The sequence below is a fragment of the Triticum urartu genome, chromosome 5A (genome assembly GCF_056163025.1).
Source record: "Triticum urartu cultivar PI428250 chromosome 5A, HENAU_Tu73, whole genome shotgun sequence".
Lineage (NCBI taxonomy): Eukaryota > Viridiplantae > Streptophyta > Magnoliopsida > Poales > Poaceae > Triticum > Triticum urartu.
This window is the reverse complement of record NC_141877.1, coordinates 539,326,147-539,346,776: the sequence shown is the minus strand read 5'-3', so window position 1 is coordinate 539,346,776 and position 20,630 is coordinate 539,326,147. Positions and strand designations below refer to the sequence as shown.

The window sequence follows — 20,630 nt, the reverse complement described above, 5'->3', positions numbered from 1 at the left end:
ATGATGGCCCCTCCCCCCAGACCGGGGCCCTTGGCCCAGGCCAAGGTGGCCTACCCCCAGAGCCGGCCCTGGCGGTTGCGCTCTTGCCCGGCGAGGTCGAGCGGGGTGGACCGCCAGGTGTCACGCCACTGGGAGGAGAGAATGGCTGTCCGCGCGGCGCCCTTGGTGCTGGGGAGGCGGGAGAGGATGACGCCGTGGAGCTCGACGGGGAGCTCGCTGATGAGGTCGAGGCCCGCGTCCTCGCCGCTGCCGCCATCCCTTCTCGCCGGAGGCTCTTCCGATTCCGGCTCGTCCCGCCTTCGCTTCTGGGATGAGGAAGCCGCCGCTACATCGTCCATGGCCTCCGCCCCTGCCGCCGGAGGCTCTTCCCGCCTCCGCTTCTCGAATGCGACCGCCGCCGCATCGTCCATGGTCGCTGCCGTCGCCAAAAAAGTAAAGATCGATTGATTTGCGTTGTACTGATAGCAGAAGCCCCGAGCTACTCGCCCACTAAATTAAATTCACTCTGGTCTCAGACTTGCTGAGCAGCAGCCGCACGGTCTCCGAGACGGCTCGCGGGGAAATTGCAAAAGTCATCACAATTGGCGAACCCTAAACAAAAAACCATCAGGTTTTATTCTTTTTCAAAAAAGGCCACCACAACTGACCCACATTTTTCATATCTATACCTCTACCTAATCTATATGGAGTATATGATTCTGGACCGCCCCTCTTCCAATGAAGCTTGGGCGTGCTAACGTGTGTATCAAAATTTAAATTACTACCATAGTCATTTAAGTGATCCTTTTAATTGGCCGATGTACACCCGAGTCACTTATTTTGGATGAAGGGAGTACATCACAAAACCTACCACATTTCGGTGACCAGTGTTACACATAAATTTACTTTATATATATTTACATCAGTTTGAATGATGCTTTTGTGATATGACGACGCTATGAATCACGTCTTAAGTTTGTGTAACCCCATGATCCAAATTTTGCATTGGCAAAATTATTTTAAACAAAATTTCACGCGGGCTCTTGCATGCTGACATAACATTTTAAACCATAGTTCTTCGGGATCCCGAGAAATTTGTGCACAATTGCTCTATGGCTTAATCTCTTTATTTCCGTAACATGCGCCTTCAACTCCTGCATGCTGACATAACATTGCAACTCTTCCAACAAATGAACACATATCAAGGATTTCTCTCAAATGGAAATAGTGTAACGAAAGCTTTTAATCATTTCATATAAAAAGACAGAATGTTTATAACAAAAGATATGTCAAGATAAGTTGAATATCCCTTGAGAGGGCATCAAGCCATTCCGGGCTGCATTTAGCTATTAAAGGGATGAGTCATCATTATATCATGTATGTGTGTGTGTTATAGTAAAAACTGCAAGGGCAACAATTTCTTTTGAAATCAAAATGTGCATCTCTAGAAACTCTGTTATCCAGTTGTAGCTCCATGTGCTGATTAGCGATCCAGTTCTCACTGTAGCTACTAACACAGACACCAAATTTCATTACCTTGAGCACCCTTGCATTCAGAACAAAGAACCTGGCAAAGTTAAGATCATGTGCCCTGCCTTCATACCCGTTCAATATTATTTCTCTGAGATGGAGATCAAGGCATTCGATAGGATCGCGCATGTCATATTGCCGCACAATTTTCATATCATTCATAATCGGAAGACATGACTGCAAAAGGAGAGAACAAAATAAACGTACGTAGTTGTCACAACAGAAAGAATATTATCTTCATAGATGCCATCTAATCTCATCAGGGTGAGTAACATGAGGTCTGAAATGAGGATGGCTAGACAAGGTGTTCGAATAACATGTTTCCTTTTATTACCATCAAAGTCTGCTCGATGCAGTTTTGACCACTAGATTTGTCATTGTAAAGTTGGTGAAAAGTTAGCAAAAGATAAACTTTATAGGGGAAGTTAACTTTATCGGATATTATTTCAGTACGTCCAAGCTGGGTGTCCAAAAAATACATGACTGATGAAATTTAAAACACCTTTGAATTGGTTGAACTCATGAGATTTAGACCCTTTTGCTAGAGTGGTTAACATTTAACAAAAAAGATATTCACCTGAATGTGTAGCTTCTCCACGCATGGAAAGCATCTAAGGAATCCAATAATTGCATCAAGATTATGGCCGACAGAATTTAAAACCAAGGCCTTCACTGTGCGCACCGATGCAGTGAAGCTGATGGGGATCATTTCCTGGCAAAATCCAATGCATACATCAAGAAAATAAGAGACTTCAAATAGAATATGGCCAAATTAATGCATCATGCAAGTTTCAAGAAGAATAAGACTTTCTCTACCTTTATAATTACGTTGCCAATCACAAGTTTGGAGATTCTAGGGCAGCCCAACATCACCAATTTCGGTGCGGAAATGACCCTGATTGTTTTTGGACCATTGTTATGAAGTTGAATTAGTCTCTCAAGAGAAGGTGCATCCTCAATGACAAGCTCGTGGAACACCACATCTACTTTGTAGTAGCAACAAACAGAGAAACCAATACAGCGGAGAGTCTGCGAGACGATCCGGACTGTGTTGAGCCCATGTATGTCCTGAAGCTCGAGGATCTCGAGCGCAGTGCAGCCGGCAAGCAGGTGTTGGAGGGCCGCTTTCGAGATGGGGACCTCGTAGAGCTTGAGTTTCTTCAGCCGAGGGAAACGAAGCGCGGTGGCAGTGTTAATCTCGGGCACATTGCAGCGGTTGATGGCGATGGCGCGCAGCGTGGGAGCGAAGCGGAACGCAGATGGAGGCAGTTGGAGCGGCGACATGTCATCTCCGTGGAACTCGAGCTTTTCGAGGCCATCGAGGGCGGGTGACCGGAACCAGTCGTCGAGCTTGGTGTAGAAGCCGCGGTGGAGGTGGGTCCTGCTGGAGAAGCGGCACGCGGGCCCAGGATGTGCGGCTAGGATCTTGGACACGACGGCGATGCCCTTTCTTTCATTCCGGGAGACACCATCGTCGACGATGAGGTTGAGCGGGGTGGAGCGCCAGATGTGGTGCCACCGCGAGGAGAGAATGGCTGTCTACGCGGCGCCCTTGATCGGGAGAGGAAGGAGATGATGGTGCCGAGCATCTCGTCGGGCAGACGGCTGATGAGGTCGAGGCCCGCATCGTCGCGCCATCGCTGCTCGCCGGAGGCCCTTGTTCATCCCGCCTCCGCTTCTTTGGTTCGGAAGCCGCCACAGCGTCCATGGCCGCCGCCGCCTTCCGATAAGGAAGGGACGCAAATCTGAAAGATTTTATCCTCTAAGGTTTAGTTAACGAAGTCATCTAATTACGGGTGCGTTTCCTATACTGTAGCGTGCATCCACCCCTCCTAAAATTGAGCATGACCTAGGCCACCATTGCTACATTTTTATCTTGTTTTATTCAATAAAAAATAACGCTCCCGTTAATCATTGTCACGGTGTAACACTCACGATGCAGCTATATCTCCCACGTGTCGGAGCACGACTTAAAGGCATAACCGCATAGTAGGCATGTCGCAAGAGGGGTAATCTTTACACATCCCATGTACTGAATAAGAAAGGGATAAAGAGTTGGCTTACAATCACCACTTCACACAATACATAAATATAGCATTACATCATCCAGAATACAATCAAGGTCCGACCACGGAACCAAAATAAAGACAACCCCAAATGCATAGATCCCCGATCGCCCCAACTGGGCTCCACTACTGATCGTCCGGAAAGAAAACATAGTAACGTCCTGAATCCTCGTCGAACTTCCACTTGAGTCCGGTCGCGTCCCTTGCACTGGCATCATCGGCACCTGCATCTGGTTTTGGAAGTAATCTGTGAGTCACGGGGACTCAGCAATCTCACACCCTCGCGATCAAGACTATTTAAGCTTATGGGTAGGAAAAGGTAGTGAGGTGGAGCTGCAGCAAGCACTAGCATATATGGTGGCTAACTTACGCAAATGAGAGCGAGAAGAGAAGCAAACACGGTCGAGAAGCTATACAGATCAAGAAGTGATCCTAAAACTATTTACGTTCAAGCATAACACGAGACCGTGTTCTCTTCCCGGACTCCGCCGGAAAGAGACCATCATGGCTACACACGCGGTTGATTCATTTTTATTAAGTTAAGTGTCAGGTTTTATACAACCGGATATTAACAAATTACCATCTGCCCATAACCGCGGGCACGACTTTCGAAAGTTCAAAACCCTGCAGGGGTGTCCCAACTTAGCCCATCACAAGCTCTCACGGTCAACGAAGGATATTCCTTCTCCCAGGAAGACCCGATCAGACTCAGAATCCCGGTTATAAGACATTTCAACAATGGTAAAACAAGACCAGCAAAGCCACCCGATGTGCCGACAAATCCCGATAAGAGTCGCACGTATCTCGTTCTCAGGGCAACACCGGATGAGACATGCTACGAGTAAAACCAAACCTCGAGTTTCCCCGAGGTGGCCCCGCAGGCGGCTCGGTTCGGACCAACACTCAGAGGAGCACTGTCCCGGGGGGGTTTAAAATAAGATGACCCTTGAGTCTGCAGAACCCAAGGGAAGGTATATGGTGGTAGGTAGGCAAATGGTAAAACCATGGTTGGGCCTTGCTGGAGAAGTTTTATTCAAAGCGACCTGTCAAGGGGTTCCCATAACACCCAACCGCGTAAGGAACGCAAAATCAAGGAACATAACACCGGTATGACGAAAACTAGGGCTGCAAGGGTGGAACAAAACACCAGGCATAAGGCCGAGCCTTCCACCCTTTACCAAGTATATAGATGCATTAAAGTAAACAAGATATAATAATGATATCCCAACAATATCCATGTTCCAACAAGGAACAAACTTCATCTTCACCTGCAACTAACAATGCTATAAGAGGGGCTGAGCAAAGCGGTAACATAGTCAAACAACGGTTTGCTAGGACAAGGTGGGTTAGAGGTTTGACATGGCAATATGGGAGGCATGATATAGCAAGTAGTAGGTATCGCGGCATGGCAATAGAGCGAGCAACTAGCAAGCAAAGATAGAAGTGATTTCGAGGATATGGTCATCTTGCCTGCAAAGTTCTCCGAGTTGACGTAACCTTGATCCTCGTAAGCATACTCAACGGGTTCCTCGATCACGAACTCGTCTCCCGGCTCTACCCAAGGAAAAAACACAAGCAAAGGAAACCACAATCAATCACGATGCAATGTGCAAGCAACATGATGCAAAACATGACATGACATGCGGGATGTGATATGCAATGCATATGCGTGCTCCGGAAGGAAAAGGTTGAAATAGGCCTCAACTTAGCAAACCAAGTGTGCCACTGGAAAGATGAGTTGATTTCGGTCGAAATTGATATAAAGATCATCGGAATCGGATGCACGGTTTGCAAATGGCAAGCAAAACAAGAATGGCACAATCCTGCGATTAACAGCACGATGCCATCTAGAAAGCAACGAGAAACTAAGCTACTGCACCCCAACATAGCAACAAAGTACATGGCAGTGATCTACTCAAGATTCTTGACAAAAGATGAACACTTAGCTACGGCTAAAACACACAAGAGCAGGTTCAAACAAGCATGACAAAAATGCAAAAGATATCAGCTTCACAGACTTAGTGAAAATACTAACATGTCAGGAATTAACATCAGGAAGCAATGTTTAGAGTAAGATAACAACATGCTACAGGAACAGAACATAGCAATACAAGGCATGGCATGAATCTACTCAAAGCATAGAACAAAAGTCCCTTACTGACCATAAGCCCAAAAGGATCAGAAGATATGATGGCACCCATGTAAACATAGAAAGTTTCGTTAACAGATTCAGACTTAGCAGAAAACTGGGCATGGCATAAACAGAATTACGAAGGCCTCTTTGCGAGCTCGATTCACTCACCACAAGACATTTCATGACAAGCTGAGCATACTACCAGTAAGAAGACAAGATCATGAAGCTAACCAAAGCAAGAACAAACTCATAGCATGCATGGATCAACTACAACAACCTTGGCGAAGTTGATTAACACGTAAACAATCTGCCAGAAACATTTTATAGCAAAAGTAGAGCAAGATTGAGTCATGATAGGGCACTCCATAAATGCAAACAGGGGCATGGATTGATAGAGCACAACAATATGTCAAAATCATACTTACTGAACATACTCAAAAGAAAAACGGATCTCTCGGTAGCAACATGAATACATGGCATAAAAATAACAGCAGGGAAATGACTTAGTGAAATTCTAAGTCCCTGAAATCAGCAATATCACGAGAGCTACTTTGCATGCTTGTGCTAGTCACCACATTGATCACAAAAATACATGGCATACACCCCTGTAAAGATGGCATGTCATAGCCCAAAACACATGTAGAGCTTATGTCCATATGCAGCACACAAGAAATGTAGCAAAAATGACAAAACTCATAATCTGCTAAGAATCAGGAACTAACATTTTATAGCACCCTTGCAACAGTCATTTGTGCATCAGGATGGACTCAAACAAGAATGACACAATGGAACAAAAGGAAGAGAACATCACGATGAACATTTTGATATATCACACGCACGAAACGAAGCTACGGATGAGAAGTTATGGCATCACGAACAGGGGCATAAAATGTATCCCAGAAAGACTTAGAGAAATTATACCCCTCCGAAATGGATCTAGGGTTCCTCGCACGGAAACCGAGGCACGCCGGAGACTTGCCGGAGTTGGTGGAGAAGACGGCCGAAGAGGACGCCGGCGGGTCGGGGCGGCGAGATCCGGCCGGATCCGGCATGGCGCGGCGGCGGGCGACCGAAGCGGCGACCGCGCGCTCGGCGGCGGTGCGGGCGAGGTGGAGGGCGCAGGGCGGCGGCGACCGGGCCAGGGAAGCGGCGGACGGCGGTCAGACGGCAGCGAGCGGAGTCGCGCGCTCACGGGCGAGGCACGGGCGGCGGAGCAGTAGGGCGCGGGCGGCGGACGGTTTGGGGCACGGCCCGGGGCGGGCCTAGCGGTGGGGAGGCACGACGATGTGGGCGCGGCGCCACGTGTTGCTCGCCGATTGGCGCGGGCGGCGGAGGCGGACGGGTCCGGCGGCGGTGGAAAAAATGTGGCGGCGGCGGGGGCTATTTCTTAGGGTTTCATCCGCGAATCTTGAGGGGAGCACATATTTATAGGTAGAGGGAGCTAGGAGAGTCCAAATGGGAAGCGGTTTTCGGCCACGCGATCGTGATCGAACGGCCGAGATGATGGATGGGTTTTGGATGGGTTATTGGGCCACTTTGAAGGGGTGTTAGGCTGCAACACACACGAGGCCTTTACGGTTCCCCAGTTAATCGTTGGAGTATCAAACGGACTCCAAATGGCACGAAACTTGACAGGCGGTCTACCGGTGGTGTACCAAGGCCGCTTGGAAAATCTCGGTCCATTCCGAGAAAGTTTAACACCCGCACGAAAAGAGACAAAAGGGGGCGCCGGAGGACGTAGGAGTGTCGGATTGCAAAACGGACAACGGGGAAAATGCTCGGATGCATGAGACGAACACGTATGCAAAAGCGATGCACATGATGACATGATATGAAATGCATGACATGAACAAAATGCAAAACGAAGACAAAACCCAACCACGAAGGAATCTCATATCGCATCTCCGGAAAAGGCAAGAGTCGGAGTACAAATATGACAAGTTGCATTCGGGGCGTTACAACACTCCACCACTACGAGAGGATCTCGTCCCGAGATCTAGGATGGCACCAAAGAGAAAAAGAAGAGGGAGAGAAGAGGTAAAACTAAGTTGCTTCTTTGACAAATGAGTGAAACCAAAGAACCTTAACAACTTGAAAGAAAGAATACAATGGAGATGAACAAAGTTGATAACTCTCCGTTAGAAAAGAGGAACAAGGAAGAACCAATTCGGACAGCATTCCGTTTGAAAAGAGATGCAAGACTTGATAGGATGAAAAAAACTTGAGCAAAGGGCACAACACTCTGGTTAAACAAGATAGAGAAGGAAAAGAATGATGTAATTTGGGCAGCATTCCGACTGTAAATGGAAGGAATTGAACATGATCTTGACAAAACAAGATGATGGGTTGAAGAGAGCAACAACACAATGCCTCCGGAACAAATGTAAGAAGGGAATCAAAAGAACGGTGGAGAAAACAACATCTTCTACCTCAAATGAGCTTGCAAAGGCATCCTTAGGCGAAGGGTCGAACGGAGTTGTTGGAAAACCAACAACGAAAAGAGTAAGCTTGTTGTGGGCTTATGGAAAACATCTCGAAAACTTGAGGTGAAATTCTGCCACCGAAAAAAATAATTGATAGGGAAACAATGAAGAGATGAAAAGAATCCTTGACGAACCACCATGTAGAGCCTCCATGAAGAACTCCGGTAATTAAAAGAATGATTAAAAAGAAGTGAAGGATGAAAAGAATAAGATTGAAGCCTTGCAATGATTAAGATGGAGCTTCGTGGTGACATACTTGAGAGAGCTTGGAACTCCGGGAAAAGAAAAGATGAAACAATTGAAACCAAGAATTTTGATGAACCTTCGGAATAAGGAATTAATCACTTGGATGAAACAAGAATAAGAATTACATTATGCTTATCCTTCATCAATTAAATTGATGACAAGCAACGGATTGCATACAACTTAATCTCGTAGAAAGGATTAAGATAGATATGGCACAAACTTGAGAAGGTCTTCGACGAACCACCGGTAGGATTGAAACAACGGATAAATTGATATGATAATGAAGGAAGAGAAATCTAGAACGAATCACCGTAAGAATTAAAAACGAACGAAGAAAATATAAGGAAACACCGGGAAGAATTAGAAAACGAACGAAGGTACTTGAGGGAATTTAGATACACGAGAACGAAGAGATCATGAACTGATTAGAGGATATTTGATCGATGCACCGGTACGATTTGGAGAACGAGAGCTGAAAGCTGAGAATGAATAAATCTGAGATGCTGGGCTCCGGATGATCAAACTGAAAAGGCTCTTAAATTGCTCCGGATGGGTGAAAAGAATTCTCACAATCGAAAACAATTATGAGAGGATGGCAGCAAGTTAGAACCAGGAACCTTTGAGAGAACGGATAAGATATGGAGAAAAAACTCTTCTTCGGTCTTCAAAATCCGAGAATGACGACGAGAACACCACCATGATTTGTTGAGGCACTCCAGAATGAAAATTAGAAAGGTTGAACCAGCAACGAGAAGAATTTTAAAGATCTTGGAGAAAGACATTTGACTGATGACAAAACATTCTTACGTCAAACTTGGAAAAGAATTTGTGAATAGCTCCGGGGAAAAATTAGAAGAGTCAGGTAAGATTCTGGGAAAAGACCTGTGGGTTAGGACCCACTCAAGAGAAACACCGTTGACATGATTTGAAGAGAGATTGCACCGGTTGAATTAAATGGCCTGGATGAGATAACAACCCCGAGATATCTTGAACGGATTAGGAATGAAAATGCGAATCTTCTGAGATATCTTCAGCACTCCGGAACAATTGAATAGCAAGCGGGGAATGATTATGAGGTGCACCGGCATGAGAAAGCATTTGAACTAAGGAAAAGAATATGATCAACACCGAAAGCTTGAATTGAACCCACTGGAGGAGAAAAGAGAACGAAGAATGATAAACTTGTAGAGCATCTTCATGAGAACCACCGGGTAAGAACATTGACGGAAAAGAATGGAGAGGCTTCCCATCAATAAGATGGATACTTGATTAATAAATCTTAGTCCTTGTAGAAAAAGGGTGGGAGGGTGGGCAAAACAAAAGGCAACTTGGGAAGGATAAAACAAACACCGTTGAGAGAACTTAGAATAGATCTTGCGGATGTCGAAAATGATCGGATCCACTTGAAGAGAAACACGCCGGTTGAAAAAGAATTAACATGAAAACCTCGATGATCATGAAGGATTAGTATTCACATGAGAATACCTCTTAGGAAAGGTGTGGAAACACATTTGACATTGAAGCAACTCGAATACCACAATCGATCAAAAACAAAGGATTGGCTTGCAAAATAAGCCGGAACAAACATATGATAGAGATTTAGTCCGAAGTTTTTGTGGTGGGGCCCACATGGGATCAACCGTACAGCACCATCATGTACAAGGCAGTGCACATGACATACGAAGCGTCCCCGAGTCAGCATAGCCAAGGACTCTTTAGGACACAACGAGACCACTGTAAAACCAACCGTGGATAGGCAGACCACTAGACGTCGAACCCCAATCTCATATCATGCATCTGTCGGAAAGATATCCTAAGAGCTACTTGAATTCCCACTTATAAACTCCCGAAACTTTCTGGTTATGTAATCATGTGTTGGGGATACAGGGGAATCATAATATCTCACCCAACACTAGCAAATCCTACATCCAGTTGTATCCATCCTTCAACACATAACCAAGAAACATTCGAAAATCATTTACCTCAACCTTCGAAAAGCATCCGTTATAGGAGTTATGGCAATACTCCCGAACTCCCGCCCCAGTACTGGGTGGCGTCGAGGTTATCTTACCAACAACTACATAAAAGAGATTTTCGATGTCGGCGAACTCAGGTATTCCAAAACTGCAACGATAAAATTATGACAACAACACCTCGGAGCTCAACTCCCCGGGACACTGCCACAACCCCTAAATGTCAGGAGGCACCAAGAACAATGTTCTCGTCACAAAACCATCGGAATGATTCCAAGATACCCGTGTGATCCTAATTTTTTTAGTGAAATTTGAGAAGAGAAGGGTCAAAACTCTACGTCAGGAGGCCTCACCAGAGCGACGAAGGGACTGAGGAGTAAAAAGAATCCTACTCTCCGATATATATAATCCTATAAGACTCAATACAATTTTCTAGACTCAACAACGTCAGCGATTCGATCAAGCAGGGGGGCTCCTAAGTCGGGGAAGGTTCTGATTACCAACTTGTAACACCCACGATGTGGCTATGTCTCCCACGTGTCGGAGCACGACTTAGATGCATAACCGCATAGTAGGCATGTCGCAAGAGGGGTAATCTTTACACATCTCATGTACTGAATAAGAAAGGGATAAAGAGTAGGCTTGCAATCGCCACTTCACACAATACAGAAATATAGCATTACATCATCCAGAATACTATCAAGGTCCGACTACGGAACCAAAATAAAGACAAACCCAAATGCATAGATCCCCGATCGCACCAACTGGGCTCCACTACTGATCGTCCGGAAAGGAAACATAGTAACGTCATGAATCCTCGTTGAACTCCCACTTGAGTTCGGTCGCATCCCCTGCACTGGCATCATCGGCACCTGCATCTGGTTTTGGAAGTAATCTCTGAGTCATGGGGACTCGGCAATCTCACACCCTCGCGATCAAGACTATTTAAGCTTATGGGTAGGAAAAGGTAGTGAGGTGGAGCTGCAGCAAGCACTAGCATATATGGTGGCTAACTTACGCAAATGAGAGCGAGAAGAGAAGCAAACACAGTCGAGAAGCTATACAGATCAAGAAGTGATCCTAAAACTATTTACGTTCAAGCATAACACGAGACCGTGTTCTCTTCCCGGACTCCGCCGAAAAAGAGACCATCATGGCTACACACGTGGTTGATTCATTTTAATTAAGTTAAGTGTCAGGTTTTCTACAACCGGATATTAACAAATTGCCATTTGCCCATAACCGCGGGCACAACTTTCGAAAGTTCAAAACCCTACAGGGGTGTCCCAACTTAGCCCATCACAAGCTCTCACGGTCAACGAAGGACATTCCTTCTCCCAGAAAGACCTGATCAGACTCGGAATCCCGGTTACAAGACATTTCGACAATGGTAAAACAAGACCAGCAAAGCCACCCGGTGTGCCGACAAATCCCGATAGGAGTCGCACGTATCTCGTTCTCAGGGCAACACCGGATGAGACATGCTGTAACGCCCTCGATGCGGCTATATCTCCCACGTGTCGAAGCACGACTTAGAGGCATAACCGCATTGAAAGCAATGTCGCAAGTGAGGTAATCTTCACACAAACCCATGTAATACATAAGGGAAAAGAGATACATAGTTGGCTTACAATCGCCACTTCACACAATACATGAATAAAACATTACATCATCCAGATACAAACAAGGTCCGACTGCGGAACCAAAATAAAAGAAGAACCCCAAATGCGACACGGTCCCCGATCGACTCCAACTGGGCTCCACTACTGATCAACTGGAAAAGGGACAACACAAAGGACAAGATCTTCATCGAGCTCCTCCTGAGCTTGGTTGCGTCACCTGCACGGTTCAATGGCACCTGCAAGTTGGTTTTGGAAGTATCTGTGAGCCACAGGGACTCAGCAATCTCGCACCCTCGCGATCAAGACTATTTAAGCTTATGGGTAAGGAAAAGGTATGAGATGGAGCTGCAGCAAGCGACTAGCATATATGGTGGCTAACATACGCAAAAGAGAGCGAGAAGAGAAGGCAACGCACGGTCGAGAAACTATGATCAAGAAGTGATCCTAAAACAACCTACGTCAAGCATAACTCCAACACCGTGTTCGCTTCCCGGACTCCGCCGAGAAGAGACCATCACGGTTACACACGCGGTTGATGCATTTTAATTAAGGTCAACTTCAGGTTTTCTACAACCGGACGTTAACAAATTCCCATCTTCCCATAACCGCGGGCACGGCTTTCGAAAGCTCAAATCCCTGCAGGGGTGTCCCAACTTAGCCCATGACAAGCTCTCACGGTCAACGAAGGAATAGACCTCCTCCCGAGACATTCCGATCAGACTTAGTATCCCGGTTCTTCAAGACATCCTCGACAATGGTAAAACAAATCCAGCAAAGCCGCCCGATGCGACGACATCCTGATGGGAGCTGCACATATCTCGTTCTCAGGGCAACACCAGATAGGTCAAGCTACGAGTAAAACCATCCCTCAAGTTTCCCCGAGGTGGCCCCGCAGGCTGCCCATTTCGGACAAACACTTAGACAAGCACTGGCCCGGGGGGGTAAAATAAAGATGACCCTCGGGATGCGCGACTCCCAACGGAAAAAGGCTAGGTGGTGAATGGTAAAACCAAGGTTGGGCCTTGCTGGAGGAGTTTTATTCAAAGCGAACTGTCAAGGGGTTCCCATTATAACCCAACCGCGTAAGGAACGCAAAATCCGGCAACATAACACCGATATGACGGAAACTAGGGCGGCAAGAGTGGAACAAAACACCAGGCATAAGGCCGAGCCTTCCACCCTTTACCAAGTATATAGATGCATTAATTAAATATGATATATTATGATATCCCAACAAGTAAACATGTTCCAACAAGGAACAACATCTCCATGTTCCAACGAGGAACAAACTTCAATCTTCACCTGCAACTAACAACGCTAAAAGAGGGGCTGAGCAAAGCGGTAACATAGCCAAACAACGGATTGCTAGGACAAGGTGGGTTAGAGGCTTGGTTCAACAATATGGGAGGCATGAAAAGCAAGTGGTAGGTATCGCAGCATAGGCATAGCAAAAGAGCGAGCAACTAGCAAGCAAAGATAGAAGTGATTTCGAGGGTATGGTCATCTTGCCTGAAATCCCGCAAGGAAGAAGAACGAGTCCATGAAGAAGACAAACGGACGTAGACGAACGGGTCCTCACAAACGCAACGTTACCGGAACCAACCCGAAGAAGCAAACACCGGAAAGAAGCACACAACATAGTAAACAACCAACACATCAACATGGCATGATGCCAATCGAGTATGATGCATGTCCGGTTTAATGAAGCATGGCATGGCAAAGTGCACAAGCAACTCTACAAATTAAGTGGAGCTCAATATGCAACGGAGTTGCATATTGAAGAAAACACCACATGACTTATTTAGTTCGATCTTGTTTTATGTACCCAACAAGATTAAATGTTTATTAACATGGCAAGAGGGTGAAGCACAATAAAACTACCTATCTAGGCAAGTTTAAATGAGGCCGGAACATCGAACAACAAATCCGGAAACTCCTCATGAGCATATTATAGATTTGGTACTGTTCTGCCCTAAACCATATTTTATAGTTGTTAAACATGCAAAGTGATGCCACCATGTTAAACTAGGCATTTTTCTACCCCATTTACATATAAAGTTTGTTTAAATCCGAGCTACGGTTATTTAGTTATGAATTAAAGCATTTTAACATGACATAGGAGCAAATTTAATCAAACAACATTTTTAACATTTTAAACATGGATGAAAATGACATATTATGAAACTAGACAAAATTCTGAGCAAGTCTCATATTAAGTTTGTTTTAATCCGATGCACGGTTTGTGAGTTAAAATATGCATGAACAACGGGGGGTTTCTATAAAACTGTAATTCGCTGGAATAAAAGGAAAATCGCCGCACTGGAAAAAAATACCAATGGGTCGAAACTGAAGCAAGTTGGTCAGCGGTAGGAAAAAAAGGAGGGGCGCTGGGGCTCACCCTGTTGGGTTTCGTAGTAATTTCAAAAAATTTCCTACGCACACGCAAGATCATGGTGATGCATAGCAACGAGAGGGGGAGTATGATCTACATACCTAGTAGATCAACAACGGAAGCGTTTGGTTGATGTAGTTGTACGTCTTCACGATCCGACCGATCAAGCACCGAAACCACGGCACCTCCGAGTTCTAGCACACGTTCAGCTCGATGACGATCCCCGGACTCTGATCCAGCAAAGTGTCGGGGAAGAGTTCCGTCAGCACGATGGCGTGGTAACGATCTTGATGCACTACAGCAGCAGGGCTTCGCCTAAACTCCGCTACAGTATTATCGAGGACTATGGTGGCTGGGGGCGCCGCACACGGCTAAGGAAAAGATCACGTGGCTCAACTTGTGTGTTCTAGCGTGCCTCTGCCTCAGTATATAAAGGACCAATAAGGGGGAGGCTGGCCGGCCACATAGGGCGCGCCAGGAGAGTCCTACTCCCTCTGGGAGTAGGATTCCCCCCCCCCCCCCCCAATCCTAGTTGGAATAGGATTCGCGGAGGGGGGAAAAGAGAGAGAGGGGCCGGCCCCCTCTCCTTGTCCAATTCGGACCAAGGAAGGGGAGGGGCGCGCGGCCCATGTAGGGCTGCCTCTTCTCTTTTCCACTAAGGCCCATCATGGCCCATTTAGCTCCCGGGGGGTTCCGGTAACCTCCCGGTACTCCGGTAAAATCCCGATTTCACCCGGAACACTTCCGATATCCAAACATAGGCTTCCAATATATCAATCTTTATGTCTCGACCATTTCGAGACCCCTCGTCATGTCCGTGATCACATCCGGGACTCCAAACAACCTTCGGTACATCAAAATGTATAAACTCATAATATAACTGTCATCGTAACCTTAAGCGTGCAGACCCTACGGGTTCGAGAACAATGTAGACATGACCGAGACATGTCTCCAGTCAATAACCAATAGCGGGACCTGGATGCCCATATTGGCTCCTACATATTCTACGAAGATCTTTATCGGTCAGACCGCATAACAACATACGTTGTTCCCTTTGTCATCGGTATGTTACTTGCCCGAGATTCGATCGTCGGTATTCCAATACCTAGTTCAATCTCATTACCGGCAAGTCTCTTTACTCGTTCTGTAATACATCATCCCGCAACTAACTCATTTAGTTGCAATGCTTGCAAGGCTTAAGTGATGTGCATTACCGAGAGGGCCCAGAGATACCTCTCCGACAATCGGAGTGACAAAACCTAATCTCGAAATATGCCAACCCAACATGTACCTTTGGAGACACCTGTAGTACTCCTTTATAATCACCCAGTTACGTTGTGACGTTTGGTAGTACCCAAAGTGTTCCTCCGGTAAACGGGATTTGCATAATCTCATAGTTATAGGAACATGTATAAGTCATGAAGAAAGCAATAGCAACATACTAAACGATCGGGTGCTAAGCTAATGGAATGGGTCATGTCAATCACATCATTCTCCTAATGATGTGATCCCGTTAATCAAATAACAACTCTTTTGTTTATGGTTAGGAAACATAACCATCTTCGATTAACGAGCTAGTCAAGTAGAGGCATACTAGTGACACTTTGTTTGTCTATGTATTCACAAAAGTATTATGTTTCCGGTTAATACAATTCTAGCATGAATAATAAACATTTATCATGATATAAGGAAATAAATAATAACTTTATTATTGCCTCTAGGGCATATTTCCTTCAGTCTCCCACTTGCACTAGAGTCAATAATCTAGTTCACATCGCCATGTGATTTAACAGCAATAGTTCACATCACCATGTGATTAACACCCATAGTTCACATCGATATGTGATCAACACCCAAAGGGTTTACTAGAGTCTGTAATCTAGTTCACATCGCTATATGATTAACACCCAAAGAGTACTAAGGTGTGATCATGTTTTGCTTGTGAGATAATTTTAGTCAACGGGTCTGTCACATTCAGATCCGTAAGTATTTTGCAAATATTTATGTCAACAATGCTCTGCATGGAGCTACTCTAGCTAATTGCTCCCACTTTCAATATGTATCTAGATCGAGACTTAGAGTCATCCAGGTCTGTGTCAAAACTTGCATCGACGTAACTTTTTACGACGAACTTTTTTTGTCACCTCCATAATTGAGAAATATTTCCTTATTCCACTAAGGATAATTTTGACCGATGTCCAGTGATCTACTCTTAGATCACTATTGTACTCCCTTGCTTAACACAGTGTAGGGTATACAATAGATCTGGTACACAGCATGGCATACTTTATAGAACCTATGGCTGAGGCATAGGGAATGACTTTCATTCTCTTTCTATCTTCTGCCGTGGTCGGGCTTTGAGTCTCACTCAACTTCACACCTTGTAACACAGGTAAGAAACTTTTTCTTTGACTGTTCCATTTTGAACTACTTCAAAATCTTGTCAAGGTATGTACTCATTGAAAAACTTATCAAGCGTCTTGATCTATCTCTATAGATCTTGATACTCAATATGTAAGCAACTTCACCGAGGTCTTTCTTTGAAAAACTCCTTTCAAACACTCCTTTATGCTTTGCAGAATAATTCTACATTATTTCCGATCAACAGTATGTCATTCACATATACTTATCAGAAATGTTGTAGTGCTCCCACTCACTTTCTTGTAAATACAGGCTTCACCGCAAGTCTGTATAAAACTATATGCTTTGATCAACTTATCAAAGCGTATATTCCAACTCCGAGATGCTTACATCAGTCCATAGATGGATCGCTGGAGTTTGCATTTTTGTTAACACCTTTAGGATTGACAAAAACTTCTAGTTGCATCATATACAACTCTTCTTTAAGAAATCCATTAAGGATTGCAGTTTTGTTATCCATTTGCTAGATTTCATAAAATGTGGCAATTGCTAACATGATTCGGACAGATTTAAGCATAGATACGAGTGAGAAACTCTCATCGTAGTCAACACCTTGAACTTGTCGAAGACCTTGCAAAGGTTAAGCCATTTCGAGAAAAGAATACTCCACCACTACGAGAGGATCTCGTCCCGAGATCTAGAATGGCACCTGATGGAAGACGGAAGATAAAGAGAAGAGGTAAAACTAAGTTGATTCTTTGACCAATGAGTGAAACCAAAGAACCTTGCAAAGGTTAAGCCATTTAGAGAAAAGAATACAACGGAGATGACGAAGCTGAAAACACTCCGTTAGAAAAGAGGAACAAGGAAGAACAAATTCGGGCAGCACTCCGGTTGAAAAGAGATGAAAGACTTGATAAGAAAGAACTTGAACAGAGGACACAACACTCCGGTTAAATGGATAAACCAAGAAAAGAACACGATCTTGACAAAACAAGAAGATGGGTTGAAGAGAACAACAACACAATGCCTCCGGAACGAAAGAATAGAAGTTGTATCGACGGAACAAAAGAACGGAGAAGAAAACAACATCTTCTACCTCCAACGAGCTTGAAAAGCATCTTAAAGAGAAGGGTCACACGGAGTTGTTGGAACAATCCACAACGAAAAGAATAAACTTGATATGATCTTATGGAAAACATCTCAAAACTGAGGTGAAATTCTGCCACTAATGGGAAAAAGAATTGGGTTGATAAGAACGAGGGGACGAGAAAGTATATCGCACCGGAAAGGATAAATGAAGAACTTGGATCATTTATAAGCACCATAATAACAACCATCCTTAGGGAAGGCTTAAGGTGAAATATAACCCAAGATAACTCCAATGACGAGATTGATGGATTTGAAATATCTCATTCATGACAACATGTGAATCAAGAAACATGAATTCAAATTATCAAGAATGACATAATACCATCTCCAATGATACGGAAGAAAGAATTGCACTCCGGATTGCAAGATGAGAATGCTTGAGCTCCTTAGAAAAGAATCTCGATGAAAACTTCGAGAAGCGATTAAATCCTTGATGAATCCATCATGTAGAACCTTCATGAAGAACTCCGGTAATAAACGAATGATCCAAAATAATTGAATGATGAAAAGAATAAGATTTAAGCCTCGCAATGGTTTAGATAGAGAACTCCGTGATAATATAATTGAAAGAGGTTGGAACTCCGGGCAAAAAGAGAAGATGAAACAAATGAAACCGAGAGTTTGAAGGGCCTCCGGAATAAGAATTAATCATTTGGATGAAACAAGAATAAGAATTACATTATGCTTATCCTTCATCAATTAAATTGATGCCAAGCAACGGATTTGGCACACTACTTATTCTTGTACCAAGGATTAAGAGCGATATGACATAAACTTGAGAACGTCTTCGACGAATCCAATGGTAGGATTGAAAACAACAAATGAATTGATATGATAACAAGGTAAGAAGAATCTTGAGCGAACCACCGTAAGAATTGAAAATGAATGAAGAAGAAAAATAAAGAAGCACTGGGAAGAATTATAAAATGAACGAAGATTGAGAGGATTTAGATACATGAGAACGAAGAGAGCAAGAACTGATTACAGGATATTTGATTGATGCACCGGTAAGATTTGGAGAATGTGAGCTGCCAGCTGAAATGAATAATATTTGAAAAGATGGCCTTCGGAGGAAAGAAATGGAAAACAACTCAAGAAATGCTTCGGATGGGTGAAAAGAATTCTCACGATCAAAACAATTATGAAAGGATGGTCTCGAATTAGAACCACGAATCTCTAAGAGGACGGATAAGATATAGAGTTAAAACTCTTCTTCAGTCTTCAATATCTATGAATGGCGATGAGAAACACCACCAAATTGTTGAGATACTCCGGAATGAAAAATGGAAAGGTTGAACCAACGATGAAAGAATTTGAAAGATCAAGAAGAATGCATTTGGCTGATGATAACTCATTCTTACGTCAAACTTGGAAAAGAATTTGAGAGTAACGCCGGAAAATAAGAAGAGTCAGGTAAGATCCTGGGAAAAGACATGTGGGTTAGGGCCCACTCAAAAGAAACACCGTAGAACAATTTGAAGGAGAGATTACACCGGTTGAATTAAATGACTTAAATGATATAACATCCTCAAAAGAGTTTGAACGAAAGTAGAGTGGTAACATGAATCTTCGAAATATCTTGAGCACTCCGGAGCAATTAAATAACGAGAAGTGGATGATTATGAGGTGCACCGACACGAGAAAAGCATTAGAAACGAGGGAAAAGGGATATGATCCACAAAGTTTGAATTGAATCCACCGGAGAAGAAAAGGAGTGAAGAGTGACGAACTTGAAGCTCCGTTAGAATCTTCATGAGAATCACCGGATAAGAACATTAACGGAAAAGGAATGGAGAGGCTTTACAACAATAAAATGATACTTGAATAATAAATCCGGTTCCTTGAAGAAAAAGGGTGGGTGGGCGGGAAAAACAAAGGCAACTTGGAGAGGTATGAAACGAACACCGTTGAGAAAGCTGAGATTGAATCTTGCGGATGTTGAAAATGAACGGATCCGTTTGACGAGAGACACACCGGTTGAAAAGGATTGGCAAGACAATCTCGATGATCACAAAGGATTAGTATTCACATAGGAATATGAGAACACCACTTAGACAAGGGATGGAATCAACATTTGACTTCGAAGCAACTCGAATACCACAACTCAAAACAAAACAAAACAAAGGATTGGCTTGCAGAATAAGCCGGAACAAACATATGATAGAGATTTCGTCCGAAGTTTTCGTGGTGGGGCCTACACAGGCTCGATCGTACATCACCATCATGTACAAGGCAGTGCACATGACATACGAAGCGTCCCCGAGTCGGCATAGCCAAGGACTCTTTAAGACACAACGAGACCACTGTAAAACTGACCGTGAATAGGCGGACCACTAGACGTCGAACCCCAATTTCATATCATACATCTGTCGGAAAGATATCCAAAGAGCTACTTGAATTCCCACCTATGAAACTCCCGAAACTTTCCGGTTATGCAATCAGGTGTTGGGGATACAGGGGAAGCATAATATCTCACCCAAACTAGCAAATCCTACATCCAGCTGTATCCATCCTTCAACACATAACCAAGAAAACTTCGGAAATCATCTACCTCAACCTTCGAAAAGCATCCGTTATACAAGTTATGGCGATACTCCCGAACTCCCGCCCCAGTACTGGGTGGCGTCGAGGTTATCTCACCAACGAACTGCATAAAAGAGATTTTCGATGTTGGCGTACTAAACTCAGGTAT

At 44.3% G+C, this 20,630-nt stretch overlaps 2 protein-coding genes across 2 annotated transcripts; both read right to left on the bottom strand.

Annotated features, from left to right (window-relative positions):
- Positions 1–16: 16 nt before the first annotated feature.
- LOC147972625 (uncharacterized) lies at positions 17–560 on the bottom strand. Its single transcript, XM_087523423.1, has one exon. The coding sequence runs from the start codon at positions 408–410 to the stop codon at positions 51–53; it is 360 nt and encodes a 119-aa protein (XP_087379549.1). The 5' UTR covers positions 411–560; the 3' UTR covers positions 17–50.
- On the bottom strand, positions 490–3,199 carry LOC147972624 (putative FBD-associated F-box protein At1g61330). The gene is given in 5 exon segments (XM_087524411.1): positions 490–591; positions 1,516–1,686; positions 2,087–2,221; positions 2,326–3,072; positions 3,075–3,199. Coding segments are annotated over 5 exon segments (1,179 nt in total). The 5' UTR covers positions 3,099–3,199.
- Between the last annotated feature and the right edge of the window lie 17,431 nt (positions 3,200–20,630).

Coding starts and splice junctions, on each gene's coding strand:
- LOC147972625 (XM_087523423.1), bottom strand. CDS start 410: ATGGACGATGCGGCGGCGGTCGCATTCGAGAAGCGGAGGCGGGAAGAG.